The sequence below is a fragment of the Ischnura elegans genome, chromosome 5, assembly GCF_921293095.1.
Source record: "Ischnura elegans chromosome 5, ioIscEleg1.1, whole genome shotgun sequence".
In the NCBI taxonomy this organism is placed as follows: Eukaryota; Metazoa; Arthropoda; class Insecta; order Odonata; family Coenagrionidae; genus Ischnura; species Ischnura elegans.
In genome coordinates, this window is record NC_060250.1 from 4516171 (window position 1) to 4538915 (window position 22745).

The window sequence follows — 22745 nt, forward strand, 5'->3', positions numbered from 1 at the left end:
TTAGGCTGGGAGCCGCTGGAGACTCGGAGGCTGCGCGCTAGGCTTAGATTGTTTGAACAATTGAGAATGGATATCTTTACGAGCGACGCGGAGAACATAGCATTAGAGCCCCACTATATTTCAAGGTCTGACAGAAGAGATAAATTAAGAGAGATATTTTGCGGAACGGAAAGATATGGGAAATCGTTTTTCCCCCGAACCATAAAGCACTCTTATAAATGCTAATCGTAACTTTGTTGGAGCATTTGCTCTGTATACGTAGACGGGTGGTGTTCTGCCACACCCCTTTTGAACCGGCATCCAGGGTGGTACCTATATAGTATATATTTACACTTCGTCCTACTAGAGATGTCCTGCGCATCACGATATCATAAATAATTCTACGAAATGGTGGTATTAAATTGATTCCCGCGGGGTACTCACTGTTGTCATGGTCCATGGGTATTTGAAGAAGGCGAGCGAAAGCCGAGGTCATTGGGAGGGAAGCGTCGGTGGAGAGCAGCCCGGCGTCCACTGTGGACGACTTTTGTTCTTAACAAAAGGATTGAGTGTAGGGGTGCACCGCTTACGGAGGGAATGCTGAAGAGCTCTTTAAACACAATCCATTCGAGCAGTGATCGGGCATTTGCCGAATACACTCCGCCACGACTGCGAATTGAGCCAGAGGGTGAGCAGGGAGGACACTAGCCAACCTCATCCCCGCCCCACCCTGCTAACACTCCTGTGCTTTCAAAGTAAAATGAAACAAACTGCAAACGAGGAAAAAGTTTGGCGGGATTCATGGTTTTCTTCTGGAGGTGATGAGCACGAATGAAACATATATGACCATGCTCCGGGGAGATATGCGTTCAGTGCCCTAAAAGGCATTTGCATATTCTCACTCTGTGCTTACCTCCGTGGTTGGGTCTCAGCCTTTTGTCGTAGTTTTGCAGTAGGCCGTCCAGCAGGCCAGTGAAGTTATAATCTCTTCATTTGCAGATGCCCACGGGAAGGATTCGAGAAAACAAAAGGAAGAAAGGAGAGGTGAATTTTTTAAACAGAAACATGTCCACATGAATAGCGAGCAATAACCGCGTATCATTAAGCATGCATCATGCAGAAAGTGTGCACGGAGGCCGTGTTTTGCGCTTGCTTTTCGATTGAAGCGTTCGCCAACCTAGTTGTTTTCACCAAGGCTGCTATTATGGATGGAATTAAACAGTGCTATTCGCCGATATTACTATAGAAGGTCTAATAATATTGCGTATTACTCCCTTGTTGCATTACGGTATTCTAAACGGGCGTAATCCTTGCTTCAATTACACCGGAAGGCGTAATTCTTAAAATTTCTGTAGCGCCGGTGTAATTCAGTATTCTATACGGCGAATCGCACCCGGTAATGGTGGAATAATATCACACCGTCTCCCGAACTGGGCTATTCGGTATTGCACCTCGTAAAACGTGCGCATTGCGATGTTGATTTGTTTTTCTGTGGTTAAAGAAACCTAAAGACGTATTGAAAGATGGCATAATAGCTAAAAATAAAATGACATCTACATTAAATTTATTAAGTAATGGTAGCATACATGATGAATATTTAACTTGTTAAGTGAATTGTGTAGAAATTAACACTCGAGCTTAATATGTGGAGCACAAACTTGCTTCATCGACAGTAAGTAAACAATAACAATTAATGCAAAGAATTACTGCGAATAGCAAAAATTTTTCGCAATGTTTACTATGCATAATTTTATTTCAATAGTTGGCGTGCTACAAAAACATCTTCAATGTGGGCTATCAGGTCAATTCTTTAATTTTTCAAGCTTGTGTTTACCCACTGACTCCCCAAATAAAGTAATAGTTTATAGCTTTCAATGAAAACGAATTATACCATATATTTTGATCAGCCGTTCATATCCTCAATTGGACAGTATATACAAATGCATGCTTCGAGTCGAAATTCTTTTCCCCACATTATTCGCTACCTTCTGCAATTAAAACTGGAATTTTAGTAAATTATAATACGGGCAGTGTCCGCACATCAATAAAGTTTCCGAACAACAATTATTCACCACAGACGCTTAATGCAATATCCATGAACAACATAATGCAATATTTATCATGTGGACTTCAATACAAATAGGGTTGTTCACCATATTTTTTTATTTAAGAAATCGAAAGATCGTGCTTCAGAAGGAGCAATGACAATTATATTATGCTATTTTCTTCATTGTACATGTTTAGAGAAGGCTTTAAACAGTGACGTAACGTTAACGTTACGCCAAAAAGCCCTACTTCCATCTTGAATTGATGTGTGACGTCACAAGCCTGTAGATGCCCTACTGCAGTGATGTTTAAGTGGCTCAGCAGGGTTATTCCACTTTTTTTAAAGACCTCCAGCGTCTGCCGCCAGATCAGTATTTAAAGAAAATCCAAATTTATCCTTTAATAAGAGTAATAATAAGCAAAATTACCCTTACTTGTACATATTTATTGCTCATCATATCACAAATAGCACTACAACGCACACATTTCACGAGCTGTCTTTTTGATACTTATAATCAGTATATTCCGAATCAACTGATTCAATGAAAAACTTGGCTGACAATAAATATAAAACACTATTATGAAACACTAATAAAACATGACAATCGGTTTTCCAATCACTCTGCACACACTAAAAGAATTTGCACTACTTGAAGTTCGAAAGGATTCTCCACACCTCACTTCCCACTCATCACTAACGACTTAGAAACAGTTTACGTTATTTCACATTGACATTGCGAAGACAATGAAATGAATAGGCTGAAACAAATTATTAAACTAGCTAAACCAGTTATTGTAACATCAAAAAACTTCGAATTTCACTTTCACTCTTACCGTAACCAAAATATGACCAAAACAAAAACAAACAACAGCGCAACGAAATTCGTGAAATGTAAACACTGGCGAATGCTCAAAATGAATTGGCAATAGGCAATAAAATATAACAGAACTTAGAAGCGAACAAACGAATGAAAATTAATATGCGTTCGATGTATCCCTAAAGTACAACTAGCTCATATATGAAACATATCCCCTTCGCAATAGTTAGATACCTTATATCGAAATGTATAGGGTTGATTGAACCAGCATGGAAGAAATAAATAATTTCGTCGAAGATGTAACAATCACAACTCACTTCACTCTTTACTTCATCGTCTATATGCAATCATTCACTTAGGGGTACATTAAGGGCACAAATTGTGTTCACTTGCACTAGAGGCACAATGAAAGTTCACTGCATGTAGTTTCCTAGCAAATACAGCTACAAAACTTTCAATTCCTGTCAACGCTACATACGTCGCCTGCCTAACTTGAAGAATGGATTTTATGTCGCCTTGATCCATCCGGAAGTTTCATGCACAACATAGGCCATTTCAAAATAAGGAATAACCTTGGTCAATGTCCAGTCGGCATGCAGAGTGCTCAGCTTGGCATCGAGGGTACAGGCCAGCCAGGCCAGGCGTACAGGCTTTCTACGTCATCACCTCTATTTCAAGATGGCGGACCGTTTTTGGCGGCGTTGAAATTGTTCGAATTTTGATTGCTAATAATTCCACCATTACTTTTTCAACGCATCTGTAATTAATCCCAATCAAAATGAAATTACATCAGAAGTGATATCCATTCGTTTTTTGAGACCGTTCTGATAGGCTTGAACAACCCTATTGTTGCCTCTATAAGGAAGAAGGATTTTCACAAAATTAAGATTCATTTTATCGGCACAGTTGAGGGTCTACCAAAATTTTCAGTGAGCGTATCAAAATCAGCTGACGCGAAAACAATGATAAGAAGTGACACATTACCACTTTCCACACTATTCACCAGTGTTATGTTCACTCGTTCACAGCTGTTCCATCCATCCTTAAATTCAACATCACCTCCCTCTGCTTTTCCCACATCTGCAGCTGAAATATCGAGATCATAACAAATGAAAGCACAGCTGTGACGTAGTAACTTAACTTCTTAGGTTTCGAAATTAGGCTTAGAAATTAAGTATATCATTGTTTCATTCTTCATTCTATTTGTTGTAAGGATTATTTTTGTCAAATATTTCCTGGATGTCTTACGTCAAGGGTGACTCGCCGCGCCTATAAGGGTGATGCACCGCATGTTATTAGAACCGACTCTTGTATGAAACCAGATACATAACATTAAACTCGTTGCAGCCGCTCTCGAGTTATAAATTGTGTAATTAACACGATTTTCGACTTTTTTTTATATATATGGATATAAAACTAGCATATCAACTAGTAAAAATTGAATGACCCGAGACCATTTTGCTGGAAAAAATTGTTTTTTGTCCTCTTTTTTTTTCGCTTTTTAACCAAAAACATCGTATCTTGAATTTCTTCTATTTCACCTCCAAATTATTGCAGAGGCATGACTTATGACTAATTCTAATAGCTAAGGCTTTTAGTAACACACTGACTGTATAAAATAATCATTAAGTATCATTTTCAAGTATTTAAATACTCCATCGCAGCTTTCGCCCTAATTTTTATTTTATAACACAGACACATCTAAATATATTATATAATTTATTTAAAAAATATTATCTTTTCAAAACAACTAATAATTCCGTGGGTGATCCTTATGGTATACAAGTTAAGTCATGGCAGCTGATTGTCGGATCCAAATCTTCAGTACAGCTCTCGTGTAAGATACGTCAACGTTATTTTGTTAATAATATGTATTACGAATTTTTGCCGGGGTGATATTTTATAGTTAAATCTGCAGGTCACATTACTATGTTCTCATCTACAAACTTTTATTATGAGCCCACGGTATGTGTACATACATAAAATTGGAGGCACAGTGCCGAGCAGGAGAAAAAAGTAAATGTTTAAATACTTTCGAAAACTCCATTTATACCTCTTAATTTTACATCTGAAATAGCAATACGGACGTGCTTGTAGTATGAAAATAAGTTTGGGCTAATTCTGAGATGAGGTATTTGATACGATTTAATTAAAAATGGGGATTTGCGTCATATTTGTGGCTGCTGAGTCTCATTGAATAGACAAATTTCAAATATATAAGGCGAAACTCTCTCAGTGCGCACCAAACGTCATTAAATGCTATTTCTGGAATATCGCTTGCGTGAACTGAAATATGTGACCCTCTGACGTTATCGCACGGTTCAGCTTTCTCTTCGCTAAGGGATTAGTGCCTTGATTGAAAGGGATCGAAGTAAATAATCAACTTCGAGCTTTGTAGTTGTTACTCTTAGGACAAATTGACTTCAGAGGAATTTAAGAAGGCACACTCCGGCAGTTTACCTTAAGTCGAATTCCTTGTGTCGGCTAATTTCCTGAAAAACTGTGATTCCTTCGTCACTGCCGCTATGCATGGAGTAAACAAAATATAGCAGGTAAATAAATATGCGATTAAGAAAATTATATCACAAACGTTTATAAATATTTATTTATTGACCCGTGAGATTTGATGGATCCATTTCGAACTGAAAATCTATCTTATATATTTACCTAGTAACCTGCCTTGAAGAATTTGGATAGTTTTCTCCAATAGGTCGGAGCTGAGAGCCAAATGATCCTTAAAAGGTAACAAAAAGTAGTAGATTGTTTCATAAATAAGTTTCAAGTACTATTTACGCTGTATTTACCCGTGTTCCTTTTTATTAACCAGGACCCACGGCAAAAACGAGGCGAAAATTTAGGTTTTGCGTTGACTTGCAGCGATGGGCAACGCAATAGCCAAATATAAGTTTGCAATGGCTAAAGCATCAAATGTATCGTTTATTTCTTTTTTTTTAATTCGTGGTATAATCTTTATCAATTCTTCTCGTGAATAGCCATCTACAGCTAAATTCCTGCATGTTAAATCCTACAATGAGTAGACTAATTGGTCAATTTCTGGGATTGTTTACAAAGTGACACAAGAGATACATCCTAAATTTGGTGGCCATCCGACAGAAACTGGCGATTCAATGAATCCAAACTGCAATCCCAATGTATGAGTGTACTTACGTAAAATGATGCGAACACAAATAGCCCGTTGACAATTTAGAAAAGTATTTTACTCCATGCTATAGGTCATCAACCACTTTCTTCTCTTATATTTTTCTCTTTGGGACACAAGCAAAACTCTTCCTCGGCGTGGAAATGGAGGCACTTGAGAAACGGGAAAATTCTCAATACACGATTTGTATGGTTTTCACACATTTTTCTCTTGAAGATCCTTGCTGCTTTGATGAATAGTGATGCACTTATTATTATATTACTTATACAAAATAAGCAAATGATATTACTGTGTTACATAGGTCACAAGAATCTTTCTTTGAAACCATTTATGTCTGTTAGTCAATGCAACCAACTTATTTCCGCGGTGCTATTTAATATACTTAGCATAATGATGACAAATTGCTTTACCATGGAATGATTGATACAAATTCGCAGCTTAAGCTATGACAGGTGTGAGTAATTGCCTTATGGGACGTAAAAGTAAAAAAAAAATCATCGGTAGAAATCCGAAAACTCGATAGTCGATTTTTTCTCGTCGTTTTCGGGATATATCGAATTGAACTAACATGGTAGCCTTATGGGACTAAAAATATTTGTTGTTATCGGGTATTTATAAATGTCTCAGGAACATGAAATTTCTTTAACGCTAGCAAGTTTTTTATTTGATTTTTTGGTGTGGTTGTGTTTGCGATTTATCGATATTAAGCATTTTTTATGATTCTCTGAACGATCCATTGCTTTTCTTATGAGACTAATTTTGTTTTTTTTTTACTAACTTGCAATAGCAGTAGGACAAATTAATTGAAAAGCAGCATATTTGATTTTTTTTCTACCTTGTAACTTCCCTAAGTCGAACCAATTCCGAGGAATAAACGATTTCCGATTTTACATTGTCTAGATAGAGGAATTTTCAATTTCGGAATTCGTCCTTCAGACTTTGGCGTATAAATTTTAGGAATGTGCAGCAAAAAAAATGTTGAGATCCAGATCTACTCTGCTTTTCTCGTAACCCTCTTCGTTAACTCATAATAAAATTCCGAAAAAATATCTCCCCGTTAAAAATCATTGTCGCCATTTTTTGTGGAGCATACGATTTCTTGGGACCAGTTCAAGCTAGACGAATGAAATCTTCAGGGTAAAACTATTATCAAAAAGCTCAAATTTTGCAATGATGGTTATTCCACTTGGTCGATTTACGTGCGAGTTTGTTCGATACCAATCTCCTTGGATACGCTTAATTCGCTAATAACTTTTTTTGAACAAGGTACGAATCTGGAAGTCATAGATAAAATTACAGTTATTGTGTGAAATACGATAAAAGTTAAATCAAACGAATCGAATAATTAGAGTCGAAGTAGTGATCGATACAAATATGTATTCGATAGATCCATTTTGTTGGCTTGATATTATAGTTAAAGGGATTAGAATAGGGAAGTGCACTAATTTTTTTTATTACTGAATTTGAAAGTTTAGCCTAAAAAAGAAACATTAGTATAGTCACTTTTATTTCCTGCATCTGGGTTATGCACTTTAAAACGTTTTGAAAGTCGGAAAATTTCATGTTGCGCTGAAACACTGTGCCTCCATCTTGATTGAGATGTGACGTCCCAAGGCAGTAGTCACCAGTGGAGTATCGCTGTATTCCGTCGCCTTCTTTAACGCGGCGAGAGTTTCCGGGAATCGGTGGAGTTTGATTCCTAAAAATGTCAGCTAGTACGGAAAACATGAATTCAAAAAAGAATTATAAATGATTTTTTGTTCCAAATTTCATCTCGACGTCGAAACAAAAGCCTGGAGAAGATATTCATTCCCCTGGCTTAAGCACAAGCCATACGGAATAAATGGTTCAAGGCTGCTCCTGACTCTTACCTATCGATGATATTCTGTTTTGAAGATCATTTGAAGGTATTGTAAGATCAAATAGATATTTATATTATAATAATTTACTTAATAGGTACCTCAGTCACATCAGAAAGTGTGTTGAGTCAAAATATAGCATATTCCTCGTAGACCTACGTAATTTATAAACTGAAAGTAGTATGGTTAAAGAATTGTGGCGCGACTGTTATTTTACACGACCGGGCAAAATTCGTACTTTGCACATGATATGTGCATATATGATAACAAACGATTTTTGTTAAAGTTAATCTTTATTTGTTGAAATTAGTACATTTATAGGTGATACAGATATAAAGGTACACGGCAGGTCGCGCGGCGTAATTTGTACTCCATTGGTGACGGGTTCATCTTGCTGATCTAAAAAATTAGCTACAATACCTCGAACTTTGAAAACTCGCAATATAGGCAGTCAAAGTACATTGTAGGAAGACACGAGACTATTCTAGCCCAGAATGTACGTACAATGTTGAAATCCTTTGTTTTCAAAGATTGACGTATTTTATACGCCAGCGCGCCCGGTCCAGGGTTATCAACTTTTATTTCATCCTATTTGTTAATTGAAATTATATTTCGGAATATTTCTTTTAGCACTGCTACTGAGGTAAACTGGTAGGTACTGAGTACGAGGTACTGAGGTAGGTACTGAGTAAGTAAACTCCCTTTGGAGTAATGTGAATTACAAGTGTTCGAGATATATGGCATTTTATATTCGTTTTGTGTTCTTATTAATTATGTCTGTACGCATATTGTTGCTTGCCGCGAGCCTTTAATGGTATGTGCTCTTGCAAGAGTGGTTTTCATTTTTAATGTGGAAGTTGGTCAGTATAAGCAAAGAAAAAAATAACATTTTAGCGCACAACAACCCTTGTAGTCGTCGTATCTCTGCGTTTGTAGTGACACTGCTAAAATACCTAAACGCCATTATGATGATAAAAAAATTGTCTCATGTCTATGATTGCTGCAATTAAAATTAATGATTAACTTGACACCGTATGATCACAATGAAGACAACAAAATATAATGCCATGACTAAGATTTGAACCCTGAACCCTGGGGTGGTAATTCTACACGCTACCACAACCCCAACTGTCCATTCGAATAAAAGAGGAAATTTAGGAAACCGTCCATTCGGGAAAAAGAGGATATTTTGAATTTATATACATGACTTGTGAAAAGTACCGCATGAAAATTAATTAATTACAGCCTAACGAAGGCCCAAATTGAAAAAGACGGAGCAAGATACGTGGTCTCCCCTTGTTAGCCTTAACGCCTCGTATTTCTATGGAGCGTTGAACCTGTCCTCCTTTTTCAAAAATTCAGTGTCCATAAATACATCAAAGTTTGGTATACCATTCATAAATCGTTGGAATTTTCCTTCTCTCAACCAAGATTAACTTTTCTTGAACCCATCCTGGACAGCGAACCATTGCAACAACCAGCCAGCACGGAAATAAGGCTAACATCCCATGATTCTAGTTGCGAAGGGCGAACGTTCCGGCCGGCGTGAATGCATTCGCAACGAATAAGTCTTGCAGCAAACGTCTGAAATAGGTTTATTAGTTTGACTCAGTTCTTACAAAAAAAAGTTTTGGCATGATAAACGGCATTGTGCCAAAATATACCCAGTGAAAAATAAATACCATCATCTATTTATTAAAGATTCAATGTGCTATTCGCACTACTCTTTCCAAACTTGAAGTTGACACGTAAATGAATATTAATATGTTACGCAATGATGAAGTCATTTACTCAAAAGAGAAGCAGCCACATATATATTCCGAAGATATTTTATGACAGCAAAAAACGGATACCCTCAAATTCAATAATTTTTCTATGCAATAATAGTGGTAGAACTAAACGGCGTAGAAGCTGCCTTCTGCTACTGCCTTGTGACGTCACGGGCAATATTCAACATGGACACCCGTTTTAGCGGCCTTTAATTTTTCCATATTTCGAACGGTCATCTCGAATCAAGTATTCACTATTAGGATTTAAACTGTGGTTTAACGACATTATGTTACTCTGAACTCTAATTTAAACAATGTGTTTGGTGCATTTGAAACACTAGTGTGCTTCCCTATTTCAGCATTATGCTTAGACAGGAATTTACTATACAAAAATGTTCAGGTTTCTCGGGTTAACAGATTTGAGTAAAACTTAATTGATTAAGTAATTGGGCTTTATTGCCAACAAAGAAAATACATTCCCTCACTTCACACCATGGCCCCCTGGGCCCATGGTAACACACCAGGCTCACATACCAACTTACTGAGTGACTACGAGAGACTGACTGAGACTAGCTCTCCCGCCAACGTGCGTACACCAACGTGCGCACACCAACGTGCGCATGCGCATCAACAGTTTTGCGCAATATAGATGTACCACATATATCCAACAAAAAATATTAATTATTTTGATGACTTAATGAAGATATATCTGATATATATCTTCATATATCAGATATATCTTCTATTTTGATAAGTTTCTATTTCTCCTAAGATATTGATCATACAGGTCCCAAATTTTCAGCGTAATTTCTAAATGGTAATATAAGATTTCAGTTATCTTTTATTATCCATGCAAACCGTTGATTTAATTTTTATATCGATATCTTATATCAATGCAAATTACAGGAGGAAAACCCTCAAATCCTTCTCCACACGATTCTATTTGAGCAAGATTAACGAAATTTTAAGGATATCCTTTAGCGAAGGCCACATGTGGCAATGATAGGCATTTCACGTGATTTATTTTCCTGCGAGCAAAATGAAATCGACCTCCATTGAATTCGATTATTCTCTAATTTCTTTTTTATTTGATTTGGTGTGTTATTGATATTCTTACTGTGTGTTTAGTTTCAGTTATTTTACGAGAGAAAATTATAACAAACGAATTCCTTTGTTGCAGTCGATGTTATGATCGATACAAGTGTGCATTCGATAGACGCATTTTGAAGCGATAGTATTATGCCGAGGGAAATATGTATTTTCTTTATGATATTTTAGGACAAAAATTCCATGAGCGAATTGGACATTGGATAAGGACCCCAAAAATGAAAGAAAAGATCATCCGTCCCCCTAATATTAATAACCAAATGTTTTATAAAAAGATTCTCTGAGCTTTTGGGGGGGTTTTAACCCCCAAAAACCCCCCTCGCTGCGTCCCTACTTCGCTTCGCTATTTTTATTTAGCTTCATTCGCTTTATCTTGCGCCTGATAACAAAACAAAAACTGTTGTTTATCAGAAGGCGCTTGACGCAAGACATTAAACCCGAATGTGTAGGGCACACCGTGGTGCGTTTACGCATGCAGCAGGTTTACTCAGTGCATTTTTTACAAACAGATATACTATAACTGGCGCGCCTAAAGTCATTTGATACGAATGCTGCTTCATAGGGGCTTTTCTTACACTATTTTGAGCATCAGTCAAGCGTCGGTCTAGCGTTGCGTTAACCTGCCCCGTGAATGACCCAAGTTTACGCGACGGACTTAGACCTAAAAACATAAGGCATGGATAAATCGACACTTATACGTAGTTTATTTTTAACCTGAGCCTATTCTAGTTTAATGGTTAGAGCAATATGTACTGTCCTTAATGCCTGAATATTGTAAAATTTTTACTTATTCTCTAGATGAATCCTAACTCCTATTATGACTCGATTAAGGCTTCACAGACAGTTCGGTCTACTTTTAGTTTTAAGCTGACCCGGCGAACTTCGTACCGCTTAACTTTCAATGAACTTATAATTTAGTTGCACCATTTATAAATAAAGAGCGGCTGTATCGTTTTAATCATATTTGATTTATTGAAAATTAAATGAGAAAATATTGATGAAATAAAAATTATACTCATTCAGTTATTGGCTATTTGTGTTATTAACCGTAAAAAAATGTTTTTAGGTCTAAGTCCGAAGCGTAAACTTGGGTCGTTCACGGGGCAGGTTAACGCAACGCTAGACCGACGCTTGACTGATGCTCAAAATAGTGTAAGAAAAGCCCCTATGAAGCAGCATTCGTATCAAATGACTTTTGGTGCGCCAGTTATAGTATCTCTGTTTGGAAAAAATGCACTGCGTAAACGTGCTGCATGTGTAAACGCACCGCGGTGTGCCCTACACCTTCGGGTTTAATGTCTTGCGTCAAGCGCCTTCTGATAAACAACAGTTTTTGTTTTGTTATCAGGCGCAAGATAAAGCGAATGAAGCTAAATAAAAATAGCGAAGCGAAGTAGGGACGCAGCGAGGGGGGTTTTTGGGGGTTAAAACCCCCCCAAAAGCTCAGAGAATCTTTTTATGAAACATTTGGTCATTAACATTAGGGGGACGGATGAGTCACAAAATATTTAACTGTTCACACAGCCGAAAAACCTACCATTTTGAACATTTTATCCTAAAAAATTCCTGGGGAGGGCCCCCACACCTCTCGCTTACCTTGGCGAGTTTTCTATACCCGACAGACCCGCCAGTATTAGCTGCGCCTATCCTTAATTCCTAGCTGCGCCCTTGAAGCGAAGGAAGAAATACAGCGGGTGGTTTACCGACTCGTAAACATACCACATATTATTTACCATGAGAAAACCATGGGTTTTCACTGACACATGAGAACAAACATCACAAAAACTGAAAGACTGACCATGCGATTTATTAATCGTTATCACGAATGCAACACGAATTGGAAATTAAATACGTTTAAGCTCAAAAGGGCATATAAGTTGGGATCATGGAATCTTCGGATTGAGAACTTCCTCATCTTTGAATTTTCCTTTGATATAGTGGCGTGAATCACTTTCATTATCAGTTTTTTAATAACCAAACACGTTCCGTTGGATAGTTTTGGTTGGTTTAGGTTTCGAAAGATCATGAACACAGAGCCTACCTTTCGCTGTAAATCGTGCCGTGGTAAGCCAGATGCGCCCAAGGACTTTAAATATTCAGATAGATAGTTGGTGACTTCGTCTTCGTTTATTACAAAGTTAAAAGATTTGAATTCATGCAGAGTACACGGACATTACTGATAATCAACAATTGCTTGGAGATTTGTTTACACACACGGTAGTTATGTGTTTGTTGACAACTCGATTCGAGCTGAGCTTACCTCTAATTCAATTATTTTAATACTAGTTTAATATTACTTTAATATTTTTAACATGTTTGAATATTTAATTTTTTTAATATTGTTAAAAAGTTCAGTCAATACATTAGTAAAAACGAAAAAGAATCTAATATTTTTGACCTGTTAACAATCAACCCCTAAAAACATATTTCTAAGATAAAGTTGATTTTTTTGTGAAATTTTCCAATGTTTTAATGTCCTATATGTTGTCCGGGACTGAGACGAATCCAAAGAGCCTAATGTCACTAAAATCGGTGCAGCCGTTCTCGAGTTATAATTGTTCTAACCACGGTTCTAACTAACACGATTTTCGACTTTCTTTTATATATATAGATGATCAACAGGCTCACCACTCACCAACAGAAGAATTGGACATTGGATAAGGACCCCAAAAATGAAAGGAAAGATACGCACTCACACGATAGCAGGAAAGAGACAGGAACATGCGTTTCGGGGCGTGCGGAGCCCAAATGAAATAATTCTCCGTTTACACTACGCACGTACCGACCTCCGTCCGTCCCCTCGTACTCTCAAGACGGCGTGTAAACGCACAGAGTTACCATGGTAGGCGGTACATAACCCTGCCGAACTTATGATGGTTAGCGCTAGTGCGCCGAGAAAAAAGAGTTAAGAAATGAAGATCGATGCATGTACGCGCGCCTCTTTAGCGCCATTGCAATCTTGAAACGATCATAGATAATCCATAAACAAATCTAGTACATCAAAGGTATAAGGCAACGATTGAAGAAAGTATTGAGTAGGTAATGGAAGGGCGTAAGTGGAAAGTTTTTTCCTGTTGTTCTATATTACAAATGATAGCGGATGCACTACGCAAAACCAGCTATAAATGATTTATTTATTTACGGTTTTTAACCATTAAAGATATACTTGCATCAAACTTCACATATGGTGGAAAGTAAGAAACAAACGCAATATAAACCAATTAAAATCGTTACATACTGGATTGCACAATCAACTTTGCCACAAATAACTGTTAAATTTAGATGAAGGCATGGATAAATCGACACTTGTACGTAGTTTATTTTTAACTAGTGTTGCCGCGAGACGAGACGAGACGAGATCGCCAGTCTCGTCTCAGTCTCGTTTCCTGACCTCTGGTATCGTCTCGAGTCTCGTCTCGTGAACCCCAGTCTCGTCTCGGTCTCGAGTCTCGGACGAGACTCTCGTCTCGTCTCGTTTCCCCCATAATAAATTTAGCGTCGTTTCCATTGCGTGCATAATCGCTTATCGAAGGTCTTAAAAATAGGAGAGCCATTAATAAAAATTGCATACACATATTTCTCTGGACACCAATTGAATAAAAACTGGTGCTAAAATCATTGATTTTATTGATAATCAACGAATAAAATAGTACTTAACATAAAACGAAATATGTCTAAAAATGGAATGTAGACAAAATCGTAATCGATCACCGGAAAAAATTCAAAAAATTATATTATCTTAAACATTGTTTGAACTTGATTAAAATGAATAACGTACTTATAATTTTCAGCGCCATTTACTTTTGCCTGCTCCCTGTATGCCGTGTTTAGTAGTTGAAAAGTCTGTGGGGTTTCTCAAAACACAGGTTCCTGGGCAGTTTTACATCTGTATCTTGTCTCGTATCTCTTTAAGTTTATCTCACTCACTACACAATTTCTTCTTTCAACCCTATATGTTTCATTTTGTGGGTTTTGTTAACAAAATATGCCGTCCGGTCGATTGAGCACATTCCGTATCGGTATCCGAGAGCCGTCCTTTGTGCTGTTCAAAATTCTGTCGTGCTATAATTTTGTTCACTAAGATTCAAATATTCACTAATGGGCGAAATTTTATAGTGGTAAGGATCTTTTTTTACAACTTCCTTCCTCTTTCTATCTACAAAACAGAGAAAGTTGGTGAGCACTGAAAACCTTTCCTTTCCCATTACATTGAGAAAAAATTGAGTCTCGAATACATGTTTTCCGATAAAATACATTCTGAAGCTTGGTTTCTTATTTATTCCCATCAATATGAGCAATCCTAGAAATAATTTTATTTCCACCAGAGTTGTGGGAACCCACTTTTGAAAGCGCTTTTTTTTGCTTTGGAATTTTCTTTGTAAATTTTAAAGAAACTATGCCACGTAGCGGTTTGTCTCAGTCACTATAATTGTAATTATTTCATCATCGAAAAATAACTCCAATTCCAGAGATCCTTTTTACACGAATAGGTGATATTTCTTTTCAACTAAATCACACGCAAAGGTTGGAGGCACGTCTTCACAGCCGATCTCTTCCTAATTATATTCTTGAAAATTCTCAGAAAAATGAGATGTTATATATCTTCGAACCTGGAGTCAAGGGAGTATCCAATTGAAAATTACGAAGTCGTATCAGAATGTGATGACCGGAATTTGAGCGCAAGATATTTGCGGCAAATTCGGTTACGAAAGTGTTTACTCCCTCGCTAGCAGGTGACTATGCGCGCGAAGCGAGGCGGAAGGGGAGGATGACTCGAGGCTAAGAAAGCGAAAGGCGAAATACGGCACACAAAAATACTCTTGGAGAGGACGGGAAGATGCAACACCATGGAGTTGTCGTAACAAACACTCCACTTCCTAGAGCCCCATATAGTCCTATAGGTCAACTGGGGGGGGAGGATAGGACCTAGGGGGCCAAGATTTTGAATATAAAAACTCTCAAAATCTGAAGGAAGGCAGTTGGTGTTTGGGGAGTGACAACCGGGGTGTGTATCACGAGGGGTCGTCACTTGGTGCAGCAGAGATCGCCCGTCTACTCCGTGCCGTATTGAGATACCCTGTCGGTAACCAGTACTTTCCCGGCATCCCGCGAACATCCAAGGGAAAAGCGAGAGTATCAGCCTTGCCGAACGCCCGACGTCTATCCGCCTCTTCGCGACCTCCGCCTGTTCAAGCCGGTACGCTTCTCGGGAGACCCAAAGGTAAAGTGCCTTTTCCTATCTATAAAAACTACAGCTTGAATCAATTCATTGCTTACGGCACCCTAAGGCAAGGACCCACACGGCGAAGCCGAGTTCGATCCCCGTCGCACAACAGAGCACGGGGCGGACGCTACAAATGGTGGCAGCGGTGTCGATAATTGAAATGCCCGCATGGGGCGAATTCATTTTTTTTGAGAGATTGAGGAATTAAAATTTTTTCGCTCTTTGAGGCAATCAAAATTTTTACTCAGGAAAGATGTTGTTCGGTCATTCCCATTCCGGGATTGATATTTCGCCTCCGAGTGAGAAGATTACTCTCAAATGCCAGGGCACTGTAAGACCTGAATGGTTTCACTTACAGGAGCCAGAAGCGTGATTTGCATACAAGCTGTACTTTCGGGTCTCTCGTTTCGTGTCCCCATGTTTTCCCTCTTCGTGTAAAAATTTGTGTTTTCCGATTTGTAAATATACCTTAGCCAGGTAGTTTCGTGGCTCTTTGTCAAAATTTTGCTGTGTGGTCGCTACGGTGGCATCACGAAGAATTGTGACCCCGCGGGAAGTCATTTAAAAGTAAGCCGTGCCACACAATCCATTTAAAAATGCCGGATCCTCCCACCGTTCCGCCCACCATGGCTCCTGCCAATGTATCCGGGTTTTTATACGCGGTAGAAGTATTTTCAGGGGAGGACGACGAGATAGCCGTCGAGGAATTTTTGACAACTCTTGAAACCGCGGCCACTTTGGGCCAATGGAGTCCTAACCATAGAGTAATGGTATTGAAATTACGTATCAAGGGCAAGGCAAGGCTATTTGTGAATACGCTCGCGCCCGAAGTAGGAAGTAATTGGGAGGCCTTGAAAAACGCGCTAAGGGAAAGATTCTCCGCACGGGAAAACGCAGGGGCTAGGTTGAGGAAATTACTAGATTGCCGACAGGGTCGCGAAACGGTGAGAGAATACGCGGAGCGAATCCGAGCTCTGGGCGAAACTCCGCAAGATTCAGTGACCGACCCGGAGGAACGCCGATGGCGGGCCAAAGTGCGGGAGGAGACGATGTTACAACAATTTTTACAGGGGCTGAGGGAAGGGATCCGGAGATTCGTGTTAATCCGGGAGCCGTCCACTTTTCAAGAGGCAGTGCGCCTCGCGAAAATGGAGGAACAAAATGACGAGCAAGGCAGAAATAGACTATGTTTAGTGGCCGGTCCCACCACGCCATCGGGTGACCGCAATAATCACCCCCCATCACCGCCGCCCTTTTTACCCGCGCCATCACGGCCAATGTGCTACCAGTGTCGACAATACGGGCACTTCGCAAGGGATTGCGTAATAAACCCCATGCGCTGCTTTAATTGCAACGAGATGGGGCATGTGAGGCGCGAGTGTCGAGCAAATAGATTTTCCACTCGGAACTATGCACTGCCTCGGGCGGGAAGCCCTCCTCCCCCCGTCCGATCGCGAGCCCCTCCCCCCAATGCTAACCTTACGGGAGGGACGAAGACGGCGTTCAACCCACGAAGAAACGCTCCGGCGGAGAGAGGACGACGCCCCACCCACCCAAACGGACTTCCCTCCGGGCACCAGTCCCGCCGCGCGGAGGGGACTCGGCGATGGTGAAAGGAAAGCGGGAGAGATTGGCGCCGTCAACCCGCCGAGCAGACACAACGGGTTATGCCGTGTCCGTCGAGGTGGGAGGCAGCCGCGCGACCCTTCTCATCGACACGGGAGCCACGCTGTCCCTCCTCAGAGAAGAAGTCCCCCGCCCCAACCACCCCCTTCACCCCCCCTTGACACAACTTTGCGGAGTCACTGGCCATCACCTAGCCATAACGGGGACGGTGACTCTCCCGGTGAGGTTAGGAAAAGGCACGTTTTTCCATGAATTTCAGGTAGTGGGGTCGGACTTAAGATTACCCGCCGACGGCATTTTAGGATTGGATCTCCTTCGGACAATGGAAGCGAGTCTAAATCTAAAAACAGAAGTGTTGAGAGTGGGTAATGAAGACTTCCCTTTGGAAGCGGTTGTCTTTGGCCGGGACACGGGGGTTCTAACGCGGGAGGAAGAGAGAGGGAGACGAGAGAAAGGGGAAAATCCTCAGATGGTTAGACTGAAAGAGCGCACGCGGATTTCCCCGCGCAGTGAGGTGGTCACTATGGGGATCCTCGGGAAGAACGGAGGGCAGGGCGAGCAGACATTATTAATGGAACCGGTCGAAGTTCCTATCCATGGGATCATGGTCGGAAGAGGAATTGTGCGCCGATTGGAGGGAAATCAAATCCCGGTGAAATTAATTAATGTCTCGAATGAGGAATTGGAAATTCCCGTAAATATGGTGGTGGGAAACATTACGCGGGAATTTAAAATTCCGGAGGCCGCTCATAAGGAGTTTAGTCGGAGGGAGAATAGCCTTCCCGAGGAATTAGAGACTAAGTGTTTGCAACTACCAGGGGAGGAAGGAAAGAGGTTGCGGGAAGTATTGTTAGAGTATAGCGACATTTTTCACAGGGAAGGGAAACCACTGGGTAAAACGTCGCGAGTGCGCCACGAAATCCACACCGGAAACCATGCCCCCATATTTCGACGACCGTATCGGGTTCCACAGACGCAGCGGGAGACAATGCGCACTCACATCACAGACATGCTCGCACAGGGAATTATTCAGGATTCTACATCCCCCTGGAGTGCGCCGGTGGTGCTAGTCGCGAAAAAATCAGAGAACGGAGAGGAGAAGCTCCGTTTCTGCACAGACTTTCGCGCACTCAATCAGATTACCCGGAGAGACGAATACCCCTTGCCAAATATTCAAGAGACGCTGGACCAACTAGGAGGAGCGAAATATTTTTCCACACTAGATATGGCCAGTGGTTATTGGCAAATAGAAGTTGAGCCAAGAGATAGGGAAAAAACTGCTTTCTCGACCCCCGAGGGGCATTATGAATATCTCAGGATGCCCTTCGGGCTGGCTAATAGTCCAAGCACCTTCCAAAGACTGATGGATTCCGTCCTATCAGGGCTTAAAGGAAGCAAGTGTCTCGTATACCTGGATGATATAATTGTTCATGGTCGAGACACAGGGGAGCATTTGGCTAACCTAAGGGAAGTGTTTGAACGATTGCGGGCCTCGGGTTTGGCATTACAGCCCGCCAAATGCAAATTTTTGGAAAATTCGGTGAAATATTTGGGGCATATTATTTCATCGAAGGGGGTGGAGCCAGATCCCAATAAAATTAGGGCAATCAGTAATTTTCCCCCTCCACATAATCTACGGACACTCAGAGGATTTTTGGGCTTAGTTGGATATTACCGCCGATTTATTCCGAAGTTCGCCCAAATAGCTAAACCTCTGACGGAACTCACTAAGAAGGGTGTGAAATTTGAATGGACTCAGAAAGCCGTTGCCTCTTTCGCAACATTGAGAGACTTTTTATGTAATGAGCCGGTACTTCGGTACCCAGATTTCAAGAAACCTTTCATACTATACACGGATGCTTCCGGGGAAGCCTTGGGGGCCGTCTTAGCCCAGAAGGATGCCAGTGGGGAGTACGTAGTCGCTTACGCTAGTCGGCAATTAAATAAAGCGGAGCGTAATTACAGCGCTACAGAGAGGGAATGCCTGGGGGTAGTATGGGCGGTAAGGTATATGAGGTGTTACGTGTACGGGAGGGCCTTTACAGTTGTTACGGATCATAGGCCTTTGAAATGGTTATTTTCGCTAAAAGATTCATCGTCACGGTTGACTCGGTGGTCTCTTCTCCTAAGCGAATATGATTTCGAAGTACAACATAGGCCCGGGAAAGTACACCAAAATGCCGACGTTTTGTCTCGTAACCCGGTGGCGGTTATTCAAACACCTTTCGAGCCTGTATGGGATAGACAATTAATACGAGACGAGCAGGCAAGGGATCAATGGTGTGGGAAGGTGTTGGAGCAAATAGAAAAATCCGGGGGAAAAAGTGATTTTTATACCGATCAAGAGGGGATCTTGTATCGGAAAGGGAGAAGGGGCGAAGAGCAGTTGGTTGCTCCCAAGAGCATGCGGGAGAGGGTGCTTAGAGCGTTTCATGACTCGCCGTGGGCGGGCCATATGGGAATAAAACGCACCCTGGGGACCATTGGGGCCAAATTTTGGTGGCCAAAGATGATAAGTGATGTGATCACCTATTGCACGCATTGCCATTCGTGTCAATTGCGTAAAGACCCGCAGAAACAAAACAGGGCGCCATTACAGTCTTTACCAGAGGTGACTGGCCCCCTGCAGAGGGCAGCAATGGACATCGTGGGACCACTACCAATGACGGATAGAGGGAACCGATACATCCTTACCTTCCAGGACGCCTTTACCAAGTACCCGGAAGCGATAGCCATTCCCGATCAAAAAGCGGAAACGGTAGCTAAGGTATTTGTGGAGTCAATCATTACTCGTCACGGCGTCCCGCGACAATTATTGACGGACCGTGGGGCAAACTTCACCTCCCAACTCATGAGAGAAGTGTGTAAGCTCTTAGGGATAAAAAAATTGCAGACAACTGCTTACCATCCCTCCGGAAATGGGCTGATTGAGCGAAGCCATAGGACGTTAATGGACATTTTGTCTCACTTTGTTGACAAATATCAACGAAGTTGGGATACTTGGGTACAGTTCGCCATGTTAGCATATAGGAGCTCCCGACACTCCGTTACCCGCGAAACCCCCTACTTCCTTATGCACGGGCGGCATATTGAACTACCGTTCGACGATATTACTTCACCAGCCTCCATTAATTACGCTACGGATAGCAATTACGCAGCCGAACTCCAAGCGCGCTTGAAACTCTCGTTCCAAGCCGTTGCGGAAAGACTAAAAGTCGGACATGCGGCACAGGCGAAGGAGTATAATAAACGAGCTACGGAAGTATCGTTCCAACAGGGGGACTGGGTGTTCGTGCGAAAAGACGCTACACGGCCAGGGACAACTAGAAAGTTAGATAAACATTGGGAAGGGCCATATGAAATCTTAGAGCAAACCAGTCCGGTGAACTATAGAATTAAAAGTGTACAAGGGCATAAAGGCGCTCAAATAGTGCATGTGAATCGTTTAAAACAGTGCAAACTAAGTGATGCCCCTCGTGCCCCCGCCTCCCCTCCCCTACCAGCCGAAGAAAAAGTGAAAGGACGACGACGGAGGAGGCAAGAGCCCTCCCCTCCCCTCCCGCCATATTGTGTCGTCCCAGGTGTCGAGTGGGACACGGGTCCCCCTTCAAGACCTTCCCCTCCCTCACTACCCACCCTCTCTCCCCCGCCACATCGGTACCCCCTCCGCAGCCGAGGACCGGTCGAGCTGACGAGGGAAGTGTAAACAAAAAGGGGTGACGAAACGCGGGATGGCCGCGCGGAACTAATGGTGAAAGATTTTCGGTTGTTTTCGTGTGGGATTTAAAACGGTTTTCAGGTGGATAATAAGTCATGGGCAACTCCAATTCATTCTTTTTTTTATTGGATATATACATATATATTATATATATATACATTTTTTCCCTCCTCCCAATTATGCATACAAGAGACAGATAAATTGGGACAATATTAATTGGTTTCTAAAAAGGTGCTGGCTCCCGCCGCTCATCCAGGGTGGGGTGATCGAGGTAGAAGGGCAGCCGCTGTACTTCCGAAGGGCTGCAGGGCCGCAGTCGGACCTTCAGGTCGGGGTCGTCCGATAGGGCATTGATCGAAAAGATGTGGTGTCGCTGAAAACAACCAACCAGCAGAGCGTGCATTTGATAAAGTTGCAGGCGACTATTGTCAATTCCACGTACGCTCTGGCACGAAGAAATGAACTAATCGTCGCGAAGATTAGTAACGTTACTTCGCGGTTGGCCGCAGAGCTGACAAAACGGTACAATGTACTAATCCCCCACCCCAGAGCATTGTTTTACAGAACCAAGTCCACCAATCGGTGGGTATACAGCGTCCCGCAAAGGAGCCACTTCCTACAGAGATGCCCCGGGAGAGAGGAAGCCTTGAACGTCACAGAAGACTTTCTCAGCGGCACCGGGGTGGTGGAGCTGCGACCCGGATGTTCCGGCTACAGCGAGGGACAGGTGCTGACCCCTTTCTTCCACCGGAGCTCAGCCCTCACCACCCGACGGAGGGATATCTACATGCCGGAGATTAAGGACATTTTTGCAAGGCCCACTACATCACTACATCAACAACCCATCGGCGGAGAAACAACAGAGACTGGAGAACCTCGTCCACCAGTCTCGTCGCATCTTCGGGAGCCAGGGAGGTATTCCGGTGGAGCAGGTCCACGAGATGCTCCAGGAAGCAGAGGCCCTAGAAGAACCGTCATGGGTACCATCTGTGCACACCATCTCCTACCTTGGCCTGATCCTTACGGCAGGAGCCGCCATATGCGCAACGGGGGTCGCGATCTTCCGCCGGTTCCGGAAGCGGTCGATTCAACCCCCGCCTACACCATCGGCACCAGAGGAGATGGAGATGCTACGAGCTCCACAGTAGCAAAAAGAAATTTTTGTACAAAAACTTTACAAGCATTGTATTATAAGAATAAAGAGGAAATGGCGGTTAACTGGAGGGTGGGACACTCACGAGAAGCACACACAAAAAAAAAAAAAATGGTTTAAAATGTGAGCAGTCTCGTGATAGAGACGGCTCAATTTAGAGACAGCGGGGAGCGGTGTGATGACCGGAATTTGAGCGCAAGATATTTGCGGCAAATTCGGTTACGAAAGTGTTTACTCCCTCGCTAGCAGGTGACTATGCGCGCGAAGCGAGGCGGAAGGGGAGGAT

General features: G+C 41.7%; 1 protein-coding gene across 1 annotated transcript in view; it reads right to left on the reverse strand.

Annotated features, from left to right (window-relative positions):
* The window catches only part of LOC124158443 (gamma-aminobutyric acid receptor subunit beta-like), an 82820-nt gene that overhangs the window by 43410 nt on the left and 16665 nt on the right, over nt 1-22745 (reverse strand). Inside the window, exon 2 of the mRNA XM_046533530.1 lies at nt 893-966. Coding sequence (XP_046389486.1) covers nt 893-966 — 74 coding nt within the window. The remainder of the gene's footprint in view (nt 1-892; nt 967-22745) is intronic.